Raw genomic sequence first — 19,687 nt, 5'->3', positions numbered from 1 at the left:
GTATGTGAGAGAGACTCAGGAGAAGAGAGATACACAACATGTATGTGAGAGAGACTCAGGAGAAGAGAGACACAACATGTATGTGAGAGAGACTCAGGAGAAGAGAGAGCACAACATGTATGTGAGAGAGACTCAGGAGAAGAGAGAGACACAACATGTATGTGAGAGAGACTCAGGAGAAGAGAGAGACACAACATGTATGTGAGAGAGACTCAGGAGAAGAGAGACACAACATGTATGTGAGAGAGACTCAGGAGAAGAGAGAGACACAACATGTATGTGAGGGAGACTCAGGAGAAGAGAGACACAACATGTATGTGAGAGAGACTCAGGAGAAGAGAGAGACACAACATGTATGTGAGAGAGACTCAGGAGAAGAGAGAGACACAACATGTATGTGAGAGAGACTCAGGAGAACAGAGAGACACAACATGTATGTGAGGGAGACTCAGGAGAAGAGAGAGACACAACATGTATGTGAGAGAGACTCAGGAAAAGAGAGAGACACAACATGTATGTGAGAGAGACTCAGGAGAACAGAGAGCACAACATGTATGTGAGAGAGACTCAGGAGAACAGAGAGACACAACATGTATGTGAGAGAGACTCAGGAGAAGAGAGAGACACAACATGTATGTGAGTGAGACTCAGGAGAAGAGAGAGACACAACATGTATGTGAGAGAGACTCAGGAGAAGAGAGATACACAACATGTATGTGAGGGAGACTCAGGAGAAGAGAGAGATACACAACATGTATATGAGGGAGACTCAGGAGAAGAGAGATACACAACATGTATGTGAGATTGACTCAGGAGAAGAGAGAGACACAACATGTATGTGAGAGAGACTCAGGAGAAGAGAGAGACACAACATGTATGTGAGAGATACACAACATGTATGTGAGGGAGACTCAGGAGAAGAGAGATACACAACATGTATGTGAGAGAGACTCAGGAGAAGAGAGAGACACAACATGTATGTGAGAGAGACTCAGGAGAAGAGAGATACACAACATGTATGTGAGAGAGACTCAGGAGAAGAGAGAGACACAACATGTATGTGAGGGAGACTCAGGAGAAGAGAGAGACACAACATGTATGTGAGAGAGACTCAGGAGAAGAGAGAGACACAACATGTATGTGAGAGATACACAACATGTATGTGAGAGACTCAGGAGAAGAGAGATACACAACATGTATGTGAGGGAGACTCAGGAGAAGAAAGAGACACAACATGTATGTGAGAGAGACTCAGGAGAAGAGAAAGACACAACATGTATGTGAGAGATACAAAACATGTATGTGAGAGACTCAGGAGAAGAGAGAGACACAACATGTATGTGAGGGAGACTCAGGAGAAGAGAGATACACAACATGTATGTGAGAGATGCACAACATGTATGTGAGGGAGACTCAGGAGAAGAGAGAGACACAACATGTATGTGAGGGAGACTCAGGAGAAGAGAGAGACACAACATGTATGTGAGGGAGACTCAGGAGAAGAGAGAGAGAGACACAACATGTATGTGAGAGATACACAACATTTGAGTGAGAGACAGAGGCCCTGATGATCGAAAGTGCCATTGGCGATTTATTCCAACCAGCATCGTCACCAACATTGACGATGTAAAGTCATCAAAGGGGCATAAAGATAGGAAAGTGACAGAGAGCAAGGGGGGGGGGTAAAGTTAGGAAAATGATGGAGGCTAAAGGGGAATAAAGATAGGAAGATGGTGGACACCAAAAGGGGATACAAATAGGAAGGTGATGGAGACGAAAGCAGGATAAAGATAAGAATGTGGTAGACACCAAAGGGGATAGGAATGCTGAAGACACAAAAGAGGGATAAACATAATAAGGTAGTGGACACCAAAGGGGGATAAATATAGGAAGATGGTGGGGACCAAACAAGGATAAAGATAGGAAGGTGGTGGAGACCAAATGAGGATACAGATAGGAATGTGGTGGACACCAAAGAGGCATAAAAGTTGGAAGATGGTGGGGACCAAATAAGGATAAAGATAGGAAGGTGGTGGAGGTCAAAGGGGCATAACAATAGGACACCAAAGGGGCATAAAGAGAGGAAGGTGGTGGACACCAAAATTGGATAAAGATAGAGATAGAAATGGGATGAAAACTAAAGGGGCTAAAGATAGGAAAGTGATAGACACCAAAGGGGGATAAAGATAGGAAGGTGGTGGAGACAAAAGGGGATAAGGAAAGGAAGGTGGTTGTAACATATATCAGTCTAATGTCACTATCCCTTTAAGACTTCCTTCTCTGACTGCTGCATTTGGGCAGTATTTACATTCAGCTTGCTTGCCTGCCTGATTAATCATCCATGCACCTGATTACCTCAGCCTCTTTTTAAGCCTTCTCAGGTCTAATGTGCTTTGCATTAACTTTGAAGTTGTGATCCTGAACAACTGAGATCTGTGACTGTTTCCTGCATGAATTTACCAACTATTCCAAGATACAGCTTTTTCTAATACCTGTGCTAAATCTCATCAAACCGCAAGTATCAGAAATAATCCCATTCTGTTTCCTGGACACAGCTACTTAACAAACTCTGAACTTTATGATAAATCAAGTATGCTTTTGCTTATCATCACTCTCTAATTACAATAACATCATCTTACTCAGAACTTTATAACTATTTCTCTGCTTCTAGTTGTCATTGCTGAAATAACCTGCAACAAACCTAGATTGCATATATATGCTCAAACAGCAATTAATGCCTGAGACTTGTAACTTGTCTATCACTTGTGCTACTCTGATTATACTGATATACAGCTCTACATAATATTATGAACTGTGAACCTGCAACAAACCTTGGTTTGCACATATATGCACAAAACAGTAATTAATGCCTAAGACTTGCAACTTGTTTATCACTTGTGCTGCTGTGCTTAACTCTGACATACAACCTTATATAATATTATATACTGTGAACCTGCAACAAACCTTAGTTTGCATCTAAGTGTCAAACTTCTATCTGTTTACTCTGAAGCCTGTACATTCCACATTGCTATATATTTCTCTCATTGAATCCTGCAGCTACTCCTGTTAACTAATTATAACTTTCATTGAAGTCAGAATATATTGTATACAAATATTGCACTCTCCATTAACTCTTCAATAACTTCTATCAATTATGAATCACAGAATATCATCTATCCACGTCCAGGATACTTCCCCCCGGGTCAGGGGTCGGTGTCTTCAAATCCCTACCACTGCCCCGAGGGTCTGTTTCCTGAGCGCATGTACACCGGATCATGAAAGTTAATGCCTAAAAAAGGGATTTGCAGTGGTAGTGGATGCACCGACCCTCAAAGGAAAATAAAAAATTACAACATAACTCAGACCCAAGCAATCCCTAAAGGAAAAACAGAAGATTTTCAAACTTTTAAAAATTTAAAGACACAGTACTCCCATTCTAGACAATCCTCTAATCATGTTCGTGGTTACCATTTTGGTGAAACTGATCCTGAATCTGACTATGAAAATGAAGAGGATTTAACCATAGCTTCAGCAGAAAAAAAATCAGATTTTTAAAGATTTAAAGAGACAGAACCACTTTTCTAAAATGTCATCTGTTCCTCATGTTCGTGATTACCATGTTGGTGAAACAGATTCTAAGTCTGACTATGTAACTGACGAGGATGCATTCATAGATTCAGCAGAAAAAATTCAGACCTTTAAAGATTTAAAGAGACAGGACTACTGTTCCGGATTACCATCTAATCCTCCTGTTTGTGATTCCTATCCTGGTGATACTGATTCTGAGTCTGAATATGTCAACAGGGAGGATGACTTCACGGATCCAGCTGAACTGGCATTAGACTGGTATGAGCGCAAGTGTAATTTGCCACAAACTCAGACAAAACCTCAATCTATTGTTTATAATGACATGCTTGGTTGTTATATTTATGAAACAGACAGCTCCCATCATGAAACCTCTCATGCAAATACTGATCTTCCTATTTCTGATACTCCCATGGATTCGTTAGATTGGACAGATTCAGAGCCGGAAGAAGAGACATCTGGTTTACAGACTGCTGTTTGGAGAAAAGGTCCCCTCAACTACTATGCTGATTTATTACATCAGAATTATGCATCCAGTGATGAAGAGGATTTCTGTTCTCAACCTTACTACAAGCCTCAATGGCAGCAACCTAAGAAGCCTCATACTGGGAAGAAATATCAGTTATCTAAGCTCTCCAAGAAAAAGAAGAATACGAAGAAAGTCTTTCTGCCTACAGAAAATCAGAAGTGCATAGAGGAAACTCAGCCTGATTCCCCTGTTTTAGTTTCTGTTGTACCAGACCCTCTCTTGCCTCATGACACTGTCAACACTAAGCTGGATGTTGTCTCTAGTCACCTTCAGTCTGTTCTTAAAGCATCTAATGGTATCTCTTCTCAGACTCTACAACAACTACAAAAACTGTTTCCAACTATTGATTTCTCATATCCCTCTCATGATGCCTCATTGCCTGTAAACCCTGTGCTAGAAGCAAAAGATAATTTTGTTCCAGATATACAACCTTTCAGTGTACCAGAGTTAATCCCTGGAGAATTTAGCTCTGATATTCAAACTCAAATGAGCATGCCTGCTGAACTCCAGATAACTTCTCAGTCAGAATCTTGTGTCACAATACCTCCGCATCTACCTGAGTGTGGCATATTTCAGTACACTTCACCTTCTCAAAATTCTTCTGTTACTGCATCTAAGAAATTGTTTCCCTTGGGAGATACTTTGCATCAACCTACATTTTCTACTACATCAGTTTCCTGTACAGGAATTCCTGATACTGAATCCTGTGAGGACAACTTTGAACCAAGTTCGCAAGTGGACATTCTTGACCCTGAAACTTGTACAAAAGTTCTTCAAGAAGATTCCCCAGTGCCCATTCCTGTTCCTGTTTTCCATGATTATACTGCTAAACCTGACATCAAGGTGGACTCTCCTGTTTTTGACCCTGGTATGGGTATTCCTTTGTTTAACCCAGAAATGGGTGTAATAATACTTGATCCTGAAGATAGCCATGCCCTCTACTCAGAAGCGAGTATGGTTCTTGGCTCTAAAGTGGGTCTTGATAATTCCTCGTTTATGAACCCTGAAGAAAGCCTTGCCCTCTGCTCAGAAGAGAGTATGGTTCCTGGCTCTAAAGTGGGTTCTTTTTCTTTCTCTATAGTTGAACCTTGCCCTGGCAAGGGCATTCCTTCACCCGATCCTACTGAGCATATTCCTGAACCTTGCCCTGGTGAGGGCATTCCTACACTTGATCCTATTGAGGATATTCCTGAAACTTGCCCAGATGTGGGTATTCCTGAACCTTGCCCTGGCATGGGCATTCCTTCACCTGATCCTACTGAGGATATTACTGAACCTTACCCAGATGTGGGTATTCCTGAACCTTGCCCTGGTGTGGGCATTCATATACCTGTTCTTAGTGAGGACACTTTTGATTCTGAATGGACAAATCTTGCACTCTGCACTCCTATCTCCTACTTTGAAGAAAGCCCTGCTATTGCGTTAGAAGTGGCTATAGCTTTTTCTTTTGGAGTATATCTAATACTCGGCCAAGAGGTTAATTCTGAGGATACTCAAATCTCTGACCCAAAGGTGGTTAATCTGGTTATCAATCCAGAATGCTGCATCTCTATTTCTGAAGCTGAGGAAAGCCTATTCATATCTCTAGGATTGGCTGCCTTTTCATTGGCTATGTACATGGTCATCTATCATGAAGAACATCCGCATATCTACCCTCAGGATGATTCTGTGGTAGGAAGCTCATTGTATGTTACGTTCATGCATTCTCACGATAACTACAAAAAAGTTGACTTCAAGTTTTGCTCTAATCATTGTCAAGATCTTTTGATACCTGAATTACATGGCCTTTACTTCGTCATTCAACTTTTTCAAGAGATCTCCAACCCTCCTTTCTTGATTTCCGATTGGACTCACTACCTCCATACACCTACTACCGGATCTCCATATCATTTTTGTTCTCTCTCCTTTTGGATTGTGTTGGGCGCCCGGAGGTCGCCTTTGAGGAGGGGGATCTGTAACATATCTCAGTCTAATGTCACTATCCCTTTAAGACTTCCTTCTCTGACTGCTGCATTTGGGCGGTATTTACATTCAGCTTGCTTGCCTGCCTGATTAATCATTCATGCACCTGATTACCTCAGCCTCTTTTTAAGCCTTCTCAGGTCTAATGTGCTTTGCATTAACTTTGAAGTTGTGATCCTGAACAACTGAGATCTGTGACTGTTTCCTGCATGAATTTACCAACTATTCCAAGATACAGCATTTTCTAATACCTATGCTAAATATCATTAAACCGCAAGTATCAGAAATAATCCCATTCTGTTTCCTGGACACAGCTACTTAACAAACTCTGAACTTTATGATAAATCAAGTATGTTTTTGCTTATCATCACTCTCTAATTACAATAACATCATCTTACTCAGAACTTTATAACTATTTCTCTGCTTCTAGTTGTCATTGCTGAAATAACCTGCAACAAACCTAGATTGCATATATATGCTCAAACAGCAATTAATGCCTGAGACTTGTAACTTGTCTATCACTTGTGCTACTCTGATTATACTGATATACAGCTCTACATAATATTATGAACTGTGAACATGCAACAAACCTTGGTTTGCATATATATGCACAAACAGTAATTAATGCCTAAGACTTACAACTTGTCTCATTTGTGTTACTCTGCTTATACTGATATACAGCTCTACATAATATTATGAACTGTGAACCTGCAACAAACCTTGGTTTGCACATATATGCACAAAACAGTAATTAATGCCTAAGACTTGCAACTTGTTTATCACTTGTGCTGCTGTGCTTAACTCTGACATACAACCTTATATAATATTATATACTGCGAACCTGCAACAAACCTTAGTTTGCATCTAAGTGTCAAACTTCTATCTGTTTACTCTGAAGCCTGTACATTCCAGATTGCTATATATTTCTCTCATTGAATCCTGCAGCTACTCCTGTTAACTAATTATGACTTTCAGTGAAGTCAGAATATATTGTATACAAATATTGCACTCTCCATTAACTCTTCAATAACTTCTATCAATTATGAATCACAGAATATCATCTATCCATGTCCAGGATACTTCCCCCCGGGTCAGGGGTCGGTGTCTTCAAATCCCTACCACTGCCCCGAGGGTCTGTTTCCTGAGCGCATGTACACCGGATCATGACAGTGGTGGACACAAAAGGGGATAAGGATAGGAAGGTGGTGGACACAAAAGAGGAATAAAGATAGGAAGGTGGTAGAGACCAAAGGAGAAAAGGATAGGAATGTGGTGGACACAAAAGGGGAATAAAGATTATAAAGGTGGTGGATGCCAAAAGGGGATAAAGATAAGAAGGTGATTGAGACCAAAGGGCATAAAGATAAAAGAGGTGCACACCAAAGGGGATAAAGATAGGATGGTGATGGAAACCAAAGGGGATAAAGATAGGAAGTTGGTTTAAACAAAAGGAAAGTACAACTGGATAAATATAGGAACGCCAAAAGGCTAAAATATGTTTATCAAGAACTGATACTCTATATATAATAAAGTACCATAAAAGATAATGTGAACAATAAGTTAAACAACAAATCTAAAAATATTAGATAACAGGTATAAAAATAACCCACTGAGGGGAAAACAATATAACAGTTGGTGACAGTTTGGATGGATACCAAAACTGTAATGTGAATAAAGTCTATACAGTCTGTGAAATAGTCCTGATAGATGAAATCCTCAAAAGTGTTCCGTGATTGGGTCCTTGAGAAAAATGAAAAAATAATTATATATATATATATATATATATATATATATATATATATATATAAAAGCATAGAATCCCCAAGGGGAAAAGAAGGAGAGGCTGATCCAAGGACAACAGGCTTGTTCAAAGTTGCAGTTTATTCATCAAGGTTGCGAGTACACAGGTGAAAGCATAAATGGACACCTGACGCGTTTCACACATGCGCTTCATCAGAGGTCTATATATACACATATATATATATATATATATATAATAGAACACTTGGTAAGTAAAAAGCGCACACATAGACTATCAGCAATATAATTTCAAAGGTACCTGTATATCGCTCACTGTCCGGTAACACGCTGGGGAGCAATTGGATCAGAGTGTATGGAGATCTGCAGCTGTGGAGACTGAGCCGGTCTGTAATCAGCGTCTGAGTAAATAAAGTATATTCCACTGGGTTGTCCCCACTTGTAGCGCAAAAAACCTCTCCAAAGAAAAGTAAAACTTCCTTTATTGTGATATCAAAAGTAAAAACATGACAGCCTACACACGACTGTAATAAAGCACAATATGTAAAAACACAGTGTCAGTGATCTGAACCACATGCAGACATGTTTCGTGCAGTTGCGCACTTGATCACTGCTTGAAAGCAATCCTGATCACACCTGCTTTATAGCACTTTTCTTAAAGAGACATTTGTGAATGGTAGACACTGTGTGAATTATCTCTCAGTTTACTGCCTATCCTTTGTTGAAGAACATTTTTCAAAAAGTTATTTCATGCATTAGCAAAAAATTTTTTTCTCTTCTACATGTGTACTAATAATGTTAGTTAATATGATGTTAACTTTTATACCTTAAAAATTACATTATATCTTTGCCTCATTTATCCTAAGTATATCTTGTATCACTAGATAAAATTGTAATCTTTGAATTATTTTAAGTGTAATTTATATATGACACTATGTACCATACAGAAATTGTTAAGTTTGTTTCTAGAGCAAAGTTTAGACTTTAGAATATGTATAAAGATAATTAATTGATTAAGACTTATATGATCGCCATACATTATTTCTCCCTTTTTACATTCTATTTATCTTATCAAAAAGAAAAACTGTTGAATATATATTAATTCACAAAAAGATCAAGGTCTCTACGCATATTGAGACCTAATGGATTACATGTTTTTAATGTGAAAATCCAAAAGACTTCACGTTTGTTAAGTTTGTCTTCTCTGTCTCCTCCTCGTTTCCATAGAGGAACATGATCTATACCTTGAATTTTTAATAAAGACACATGTGAATTGTGTTGGCTTTTAAAGTGCCTTGACACTGGTGTGTCGGTATCATCATCCTCTCTTGATCTGAGGTGCTGAAGGAACCTATCTTTGATGCTTCGCTTGGTTTTACCTACATAGTTAATTTTACAGAGATCACACGTAAGTAAATATACTACATGTGTAGTTGAACAATTTATGTAATACTTAATTTTATAGTCTTGCTGGGTAGCAGATGAAGAAAAAGTATCGCCCTCAATGACATGGTTACAGGTTTTACATATATTTCTCCTGCATCTAAAGAATCCCTTTCTTTCTTTTAGCCAGCATTTATTGTGTTTTATTGGAAGATTAGATGGAGAGAGGTAGTTTGAAAGTGTTTTGCCTCTTTTGGGTATAATATCTACACCCTCTTCCATTATGGTTTTTAGTACTGGATCTGAATATAATACAGGGACAGTATCTTTAATGATTTTGCTGATGTTTTTGAAATCAGTACTATAGGTAGTTATAAACCTGGGTTTCTCAGTGTCCCTTCTTTTTGCATCTTTCCTTTTATATTTTAGTAAATCCTCCCTAGTTTTTTGTTGAACACTTTCTTTTGCTTTAATTAAAGTGCCTTCATTATATCCTCTCTGTTTTAGTCTTTCTTCAATAATTTTACACTGTTTGTTGTAATCTTCCTCATTAGAGCAATTTCTTTTGGCCCTAATGAATTCACCCTTTGGTATTCCTTGTAGCACGTGTCTAGGGTGACATGATTTGTATAAAAGTGTAGTATTGCCTGCTGTTGGCTTTCTGTAAAGTATAGAGACTATTTTTTCAAAGTCTCTATACTTTACAGAAAGCCAACAGCAGGCAATACTACACTTTTATACAAATCATGTCACCCTAGACACGTGCTACAAGGAATACCAAAGGGTGAATTCATTAGGGCCAAAAGAAATTGCTCTAATGAGGAAGATTACAACAAACAGTGTAAAATTATTGAAGAAAGACTAAAACAGAGAGGATATAATGAAGGCACTTTAATTAAAGCAAAAGAAAGTGTGCAACAAAAAACTAGGGAGGATTTACTAAAATATAAAAGGAAAGATGTAAAAAGGGACACTGAGAAACCCAGGTTTATAACTACCTATAGTACTGATTTCAAAAACATCAGCAAAATCATTAAAGATACTGTCCCTGTATTATATTCAGATCCAGTACTAAAAACCATAATGGAAGAGGGTGTAGATATTATACCCAAAAGAGGCAAAACACTTTCAAACTACCTCTCTCCATCTAATCTTCCAATAAAACACAATAAATGCTGGCTAAAAGAAAGAAAGGGATTCTTTAGATGCAGGAGAAATATATGTAAAACCTGTAACCATGTCATTGAGGGCGATACTTTTTCTTCATCTGCTACCCAGCAAGACTATAAAATTAAGTATTACATAAATTGTTCAACTACACATGTAGTATATTTACTTACGTGTGATCTCTGTAAAATTAACTATGTAGGTAAAACCAAGCGAAGCATCAAAGATAGGTTCCTTCAGCACCTCAGATCAATAGAGGATGATGATACCGACACACCAGTGTCAAGGCACTTTAAAAGCCAACACAATTCACATGTGTCTTTATTAAAAATTCAAGGTATAGATCATGTTCCTCTATGGAAACGAGGAGGAGACAGAGAAGACAAACTTAACAAACGTGAAGTCTTTTGGATTTTCACATTAAAAACATGTAATCCATTAGGTCTCAATATGCGTAGAGACCTTGATCTTTTTGTGAATTAATATATATTCAACAGTTTTTCTTTTTGATAAGATAAATAGAATGTAAAAAGGGAGAAATAATGTATGGCGATCATATAAGTCTTAATCAATTAATTATCTTTATACATATTCTAAAGTCTAAACTTTGCTCTAGAAACAAACTTAACAATTTCTGTATGGTACATAGTGTCATATATAAATTACACTTAAAATAATTCAAAGATTACAATTTTATCTAGTGATACAAGATATACTTAGGATAAATGAGGCAAAGATATAATGTAATTTTTAATGTATAAAAGTTAACATCATATTAACTAACATTATTAGTACACATGTAGAAGAGAAAAAAAATTTCTGCTAATGCATGAAATAACTTTTTGAAAAATGTTCTTCAACAAAGGATAGGCAGTAAACTGAGAGATAATTCACACAGTGTCTACCATTCACAAATGTCTCTTTAAGAAAAGTGCTATAAAGCAGGTGTGATCAGGATTGCTTTCAAGCAGTGATCAAGTGCGCGAAACTGCACGAAACATGTCTGCATGTGGTTCAGATCACTGACACTGTGTTTTTACATATTGTGCTTTATTACAGTCGTGTGTAGGCTGTCATGTTTTTACTTTTGATATCACAATAAAGGAAGTTTTACTTTTCTTTGGAGAGGTTTTTTGCGCTACAAGTGGGGACAACCCAGTGGAATATATATATATATATATATATATATATATAAAACGTGTACACTTAGAAAACATGGGGAATGCAAAAAGGTTTGGGGAATACAAAAATAGAATGTTTGATACAAAAAAGTGTCTGATATATCCTTAAAATGAAATGAGAATCAAAAGAATACCCGCTTTGGTTTACCTAGAAAATAAAATAAAAATATATGTGCAAAATCTTCTAAGTTTTCAAACCTTAATGAAGAGGGGCTCACCGAAATAGAAGTGGATCTGGGAAGAACTCGAGCCTCAAAGTCTGTTAAAAGTCAACGCGTTTCGGCCCAATATAGGGCCTTTTTCAAGATAAAATGAGGCTTAGTGAGGTATGATCTTTTTAAAGGGTTGGTTAGCCAATCATGCACTACAATCTACACTACAATGGCTCTTAGTATCCGCCCAGTTGTGACCCTGATACCAATACCGGCATATTTACATCACTTCCTGTTTGTTGTGTGCCACTTCTGGTTGGCCGCACGTAACTTCCGGTTCCGGTCATGTGATTTCCGGTCTCGCGCAACTTCCAAAATCTTTTGAGGATTTCAACTATCAGGACTATTTCATGGACTGTATAGACTTTATTCACATTACAGTTTTGGTATCCATACAAACTGTCGCCAACTGTTATATTGCTTTCCTCTCAGTGGGTTATGTTTATATCTGTTGCCTAATATGTTTAGATTTGTTGTTTAACTTATTGTTCACATTATCTTTTATGATACTTGACCTACTATGGCTTTTTTTTAATCAATATTTATATTAAATGCTTTTAAAATTATACATAGAGTATGAGTTCCTGATAAGCATACTTTAGCCTTTTGGTGCTCCTATTTTTATCCAGTTGTACTTTCCTTCTCTTGAGATCCTGTTAGGTGATCTCTAATAGTGAGCTTGTATGCCCCACTAGGCACAGTTAACTACATTTAATGATAACTGGTTTAAACAAAAGAGGCATAAAGATAGGAATGTGGTAGATAACAAAGGGGGATAAAGATAAAAAGGTAGTGGAAACTAAATGGGCATAAAAATAGGAGGGTGGTGGTGACCAAAGGGGCATTAAGATAGGAAGGTGATAAAGACCAAGGGGCAAATAAGATAGGAAGATGGTGGACACCAAAGGGGCATACAGGTAGGAAGGTGGAGGAGACCAAATGGAGATAAAGATAGTAAGGTGGTGGAGACCAAAGCTAGGAATGTGGTAGTTACCAAAAAGGGATTAAGATAGGAAGGTGGTGAAAACTAAAGGGGCACAAAGATGGAAATGTGGTAGACATCAAAGGGAGATAAAGAAATAAAGGTGGTGGAAACCAAAGGGACATAAAGATAGGAAGGTGGTGGAAAGCAAAGGGGGATAAAGATAGGAAGGTGGTGCGCAACAAAGAGGGATAAAGTTAGGAAGGTGGTGCAAACCAAAGGGGCATACAGATAGGAAGGTGGTGGAAAGCAAAGGGGAATAAAGATAGGAAGGTGGTGCGCAACAAAGAGGGATAAAGTTAGGAAGGTGGTGCAAACCAAAGGGACATAAAGATAGGAAGGTGGTGGAAAGCAAAGGGGGATAAAGATAGGAAGGTGGTGCAAACCAAAGGGGCATACAGATAGCAAGGTGGACCTTGCAGACATCTCTCTGGACACACCTTATCAGACATGAGTGTGGATATCGACCTCCCAATTTCATGGTAGTCCATGTTAGATGTGCTCGGTCCAAGAAGCACAAAGAGAAAGCGCACAGGGATAGGAACTTCTAGAACCGAGTCCAACTCTACTGCCTCCTGCAGACGCACAAATGCCATGGTCGGCTGATCCAAGAATTCCACGCAGCCTATGGAGATACAGAACTAAATGATCTGTTATCACCTCATGAACACTTTACACAAGCTCCATTAAGGACTTCCATGGTACTAGTCGGCTTAATATAAATACAAAACAAACATAAAAAGGGCTGGTTGTATCACAACTAGACTTGCAACAGCAGCTTCCCCTTAGAAACAATTAGTGCCGATGTAGAGAAAGCATCTGCCAATACCCTAAGATGCAAGATTAAGGGCTTGTCTCGAAACGTTGCATACTGTGCCATGGAATAATAAAGCTAAGATATGTTTCATTGAACAAGACTACGATAACTGGTTGTAGCTAGTGGCACGTTGCACATAACCAATTAAAACATTTACAGGTGGGTACAGCATTTTCTCTTGCGGTTCATTCACTTTTCATCTGTTTTACGTTGGTTTGGTATCATTTTGATTTCAGTTGCTCCATTTGCAACATACATTTTGTTTCTTCTGAACATACAGGCGCAACAGTGACACTCACATGCTCTGTGCTGTCCCCTCCCTGTGTGATACTTACATGCTCTGTGCTGTCCCCTTCCTGTGTGACACCCACATGCTTTGTGCTGTACCCTCCCTGTGTGACACTCACATGCTCTGTGGTGTACCCTCCCTGTGTGATACTCGCATGCTCTGTGCTGTACCCTCCCCTGTGTGACACACACATGCTTTGTGCTGTACCCTCCCTGTGTGACACTCACATGCTCTGTGGTGTACCCTCCCTGTGTGATACTTGCATGCTTTGTGCTGTACCCTCCCTGTGTGACATTTGAATGCTTTGTGCTGTACCCTCCTGGTGTGACACTCACATGCTCTGTGCTGTCCCCACCCTGTGTGATACTCACATGCTCTGTGTTGTACCCTCCCTGTACGACACCCACATGCTCTGTGCTGTCCCCTTCCTGTGTGACACACACATGCTCTGTGCTGTTCCCTCCCCGTGTGACACTCACATGCTCTGTGCTATCCCCTCCCCGTGTGACACTCACATGCTCTGTGCTGTCCCCTCCCTGTGTGACACTCACATGCTCTGTGTTGTACCCTCCCTGTGTGACACCCACATGCTCTGTGCTGTCCCCTCCCCATGTGACACTCACATGCTCTGTGTTGTACCCTCCCTGTGTGACACTCACATGCTCTGTGCTGTCCCCTCCCCGTGTGACACTCACATGCTCTGTGCTGTCCCCTCCCTGTGTGACACTCACATGCTCTGTGTTGTACCCTCCCTGTGTGACACTCACATGCTCTGTGCTGTCCCCTCCCTGTGTGACACCCACATGCTCTGTGCTGTACCCTCCCTGTGTGACACTCACATGCTCTGTGTTGTACCCTCCCAGTGTGACACTCACATGCTCTGTGCTGTCCCCTCCCTGTGTGACACCCACATGCTCTGTGTTGTACCCTCCCTGTGCGAAACCCACATGCTCTGTGCTGTACCCTCCCTGTGTGACACCCACATGCTCTGTGCTGTACCCTCCCTGTGTGACACTCGCATGCTCTGTGCTGTACCCTCCCCTGTGTGACACCCACATGCTCTGTGTTGTACCCTCCCTGTGTGACACTCACATGCTCTGTGTTGTACCCTCCCTGTGTGACACTCACCTACAAGTACAACGCTGGCTTCTGCATCCTCAGGAATTTTCTCCAGAAGTTTCAGTTCATGTTTAGACTTTGAGCGTTGTATGGATGGAAGGGACGGAATGGATTCTCTCTGTATAACACAGGAAAAGAAGACGTAGAGGGTTGGCCTATTGGTATAAAACCATCTTTATAGAACCCACTAAATAAGCACCGTCTGTATAAAACCGTCTTTATAGAACCCACTAAATAAGCACCGTCTGTATAAAACCATCTTTATAGAACCCACTAAATAAGCACCGTCTGTATAACACCATCTTTATAGAACCCACTAAATAAGCACCGTCTGTATAAAACCATCTTTATAGAACCCACTAAATAAGCACCGTCTGTATAACACCATTTTTATAGAACCCACTAAATAAGCACCGTCTGTATAAAACCATCTTTATAGAACCCACTAAATAAGCACCGTCTGTATAACACCATCTTTATAGAAACCACTAAATAAGCACCATCTGTATAACACCGTCTTTATAAAACCCACTGAATAAGCACCGTCTGTATAAAACCATCTTTATAGAACCCACTAAATAAGCACCGTCTGTATAAAACCGTCTTTATAAAACCCACTGAATAAGCACCATCTGTATAACACCCTCTGTATAAAACCCACTGAATAAGCACCATCTGTATAACACCCTCTGTATAACATTGTCTTTATAAAACCCACTGAATAAGCCCCATCCGTATAACACTGTCTTTATAAAAACACACTGAATAAGCACCGTCTGTATAACGCCGTCTTTATAAAACCCACTGAATAAGCACCGTCTGTATAACACCGTCTTTATAAAACCCACTGAATGAGCACCGTCTGTATAAAACTGTCTTTATAAAACCCATTGAATAAGCACCGTCTGTATAACACCCACTGAATGAGCACAGTCTTTATCAAACCCACTGAATGAGCACCAAATGTATAACATCGTCTTTATAAAACCCACTAAATAAGCACCGTCTGTATAAAACCGTCTTTATCAAACCCTCTGAATGAGCACCGTCTGTATAACACTGTCTTTATAAAACCCACTGAATAAGCACCAACTGTATAATACCGTCTTTAAAAAACCCACTAAATAAGCACCAACTATATAAAACTGTCTTTATAAAACCCACTGTATAAGCACCGTCTGTATAAAACCGTCTTTATAGAACCCACTAAATAAGCACCCTCTGTATAAAACCGTCTTTATAAAACCCACTAAATAATCACTGTCTGTATAAAACCGTCTTTATAGAACCCACTAAATAAGCACCGTTTGTATAAAACAGTCTTTATAAAACCCACTGAATAAGCACAGTCTGTATAACACCTTCTGTATAACATTGTCTTTATAAAACCCACTGAATAAAGCACCAACTGTATAAAACCGTCTTTATCAAACCCTCTGAATGAGCACCGTCTGTATAACACCTTCTGTATAACATTGTCTTTATAAAACCCACTGAATAAAGCACCAACTGTATAAAACCGTCTTTATCAAACCCACTAAATAAGCACCGTCTGTATAACACCATCTTTATCAAACCCACTGAATGAGCACCAACTGTATAACATCGTCTTTATAAAACCCACTAAATAAGCACCCTCTGTATAAAACCGTCTTTATCAAACCCTCTGAATAAGCACCGTCTGCATAACACCGTCTTTATAAAACCCACTGAATGAGCACCGTCTGTATAAAACTGTCTTTATAAAACCCACTGAATAAGCACCGTCTGTATAAAACCCACTGAATGAGCACAGTCTTTATCAAACCCACTGAATGAGCACCAACTGTATAACATCGTCTTTATAAAACCCACTAAATAAGCACCGTCTGTATAAAACCGTCTTTATCAAACCCTCTGAATGAGCACCAACTATATAACACTGTCTTTATAAAACCCACTGAATAAGCACCGTCTGTATAAAACCGTCTTTATAGAACCCACTAAATAAGCACTGTCTGTATAAAACCGTCTTTATAAAAACAACTAAATAAGCACCGTCTGTATAAAACCGTCTTTATAGAATCCACTAAATAAGCACCGTTTGTATAAAACCGTCTTTATAAAACCCACTGAATAAGCACCGTCTGTATAACACCGTCTTTATAAAACCCACTGAATAAGCACCGTCTGTATAAAACCGTCTTTATAAAACCCACTGAATAAGCACCGTCTGTATAACACTGTCTTTATAAAACCCACTGAATAAGCACCGTCTGTATAACACCGTCTTTATAAAACCCACTGAATAAGCACCGTCTGTATAACACCTTCTGTATAACATTGTCTTTATAAAACCCACTAAATAAAGCACCAACTGTATAACATCGTCTTTATAAAACCCACTAAATAAGCACCCTCTGTATAAAACCGTCTTTATCAAACCCTCTGAATGAGCACCGTCTGTATAACACCGTCTTTATAAAACCCACTGAATAAGCACCGTCTGTATAACACCGTCTTTATAAAACACACTGAATAAGCACCAACTGTATAATACCATCTTTAAAAAACCCACTGAATAAGCACCAACTGTATAAAACTGTCTTTATCAAACCCACTGAATAAGCACTGTCTGTATAACACCATCTTTATAAAACCCACTGAATGAGCACTGTCTGTATAAAACCGTCTTTATAGAACCCACTAAATAAGCACCGTCTGTATAAAACCATCTTTATAAAACCCACTGAATAAGCACTGTCTGTATAAAACCGTCTTTATAGAACCCACTAAATAACACCCTCTGTATAACACCCTCTGTATAACACCCTCTGTATAACACCCTCTGTATAACACCCTCTGTATAACACCCTCTGTATAACACCCTCTGTATAACACCCTCTGTATAACACCCTCTGTATAACACCCTCTGTATAACACCCACTGAATAACACCCACTGAATAACACCCACTGTATGTATAACACCCACTGTATAACACCCACTGTATAACACCCACTGTATAACACCCACTGTATAACACCCACTGTAAAACACCCACTGTATAACACCCACTGTATAACACTCACTGTATGTATAACACCCACTGTATAACACCCACTGTATAACACCCACTGTATAACACCCACTGTATAACACCCACTGTATAACACCCACTGTATAACACCCACTGAATAACACCCACTGTATGTATAACACCCTCTGTATAACACCCACTGAATAACACCCACTGTATGTATAACACCCACTGTATAACACCCACTGTATAACACCCACTGTATAACACCCACTGTATAACACCCACTGTATAACACCCACTGAATAACACCCACTGAATAACACCCACTGAATAACACCCACTGAATAACACCCACTGTATAACACCCACTGAATAACACCCTCTGTATAACACCCACTGAATAACACCCTCTGTATAACACCCTCTGTATAACACCCTCTGTATAACACCCTCTGTATAACACCCTCTGTATAACACCCTCTGTATAACACCCTCTGTATAACACCCACTGTATAACACCCACTGTATAACACCCACTGTATAACACCCTCTGTATAACACCCTCTGTATAACACCCTCTGTATAACACCCTCTGTATAACACCCTCTGAATCACACCCTCTGTATAACACCCTCTGTATAACACCCTCTGTATAACACCCTCTGTATAACACCCTCTGAATAACACCCTCTGTATAACACCCTCTGTATAACACCCTCTGTATAACACCCTCTGTATAACACCCTCTGTATAACACCCTCTGTATAACACCCACTGAATAACACCCTCTGTATAACACCCTCTGTATAACACCCTCTGAATAACACCCTCTGAATAACACCCTCTGAATAACACCCTCTGAATAACACCCTCTGTATAACACCCTCTGTATAACACCCTCTGTATAACACCCTCTGTATAACACCCTCTGAATAACACCCTCTGTATAACACCCTCTGTATAACACCCTCTGAATAACACCCTCTGTATAACACCCTCTGTATAACACCCTCTGTATAACACCCTCTGTATAACACCCTCTGTATAACACCCTCTGAATAACACCCTCTGAATAACACCCTCTGTATAACACCCTCTGAATAACACCCTCTGTATAACACCCTCTGAATAACACCCTCTGTATAACACCCTCTGAATAACACCCTCTGTATAACACCCTCTGTATAACACCCTCTGTATAACACCCTCTGTATAACACCCTCTGTATAACACCCTCTGTATAACACCCTCTGTATAAAACCCACTGAATGAGCACCAACTATATAACACTGTCTTTATAAAACCCACTGAATAAGCACCGTCTGTATAACACCCTCTGTAAAACACCCAATAAATAACACCCTCTATATAACACCCTCTGTATAACACCTTCTGTATAACATTGTCTTTAAAAAACCCACTGAATAAGCACCAACTGTATAAAACCGTCTTTATCAAACCCACTAAATAAGCACCGTCTGTATAACACCCTCTGTATAACACCCTCTGTATAACACCCTCTGTATAACACCCTCTGTATAACACCCTCTGAATAACACCCTCTGAATAACACCCTCTGAATAACACCCTCTGTATAACACCCTCTGTATAACACCCACTGTATAACACCCACTGTATAACACCCACTGTATAACACCCACTGTATAACACCCTCTGTATAA

The 19,687-nt window shown here is 39.4% G+C and overlaps 1 protein-coding gene across 1 annotated transcript in view; it reads right to left on the bottom strand.

Moving 5' to 3' along the window:
* SLC4A2 (solute carrier family 4 member 2) overlaps positions 1–19,687 on the bottom strand; it is a gene marked incomplete in the record, with an annotated part of 556,511 nt that overhangs the window by 242,314 nt on the left and 294,510 nt on the right. Inside the window, 2 exon segments of the mRNA XM_053713254.1 lie at positions 13,200–13,384; positions 14,994–15,102. Coding sequence (XP_053569229.1) covers positions 13,200–13,384; positions 14,994–15,102 — 294 coding nt within the window.

The sequence above is a fragment of the Bombina bombina genome, chromosome 5 (genome assembly GCF_027579735.1).
Source record: "Bombina bombina isolate aBomBom1 chromosome 5, aBomBom1.pri, whole genome shotgun sequence".
NCBI lineage: Eukaryota > Metazoa > Chordata > Amphibia > Anura > Bombinatoridae > Bombina > Bombina bombina.
This window is presented reverse-complemented; position numbering and strand designations above follow the sequence as displayed.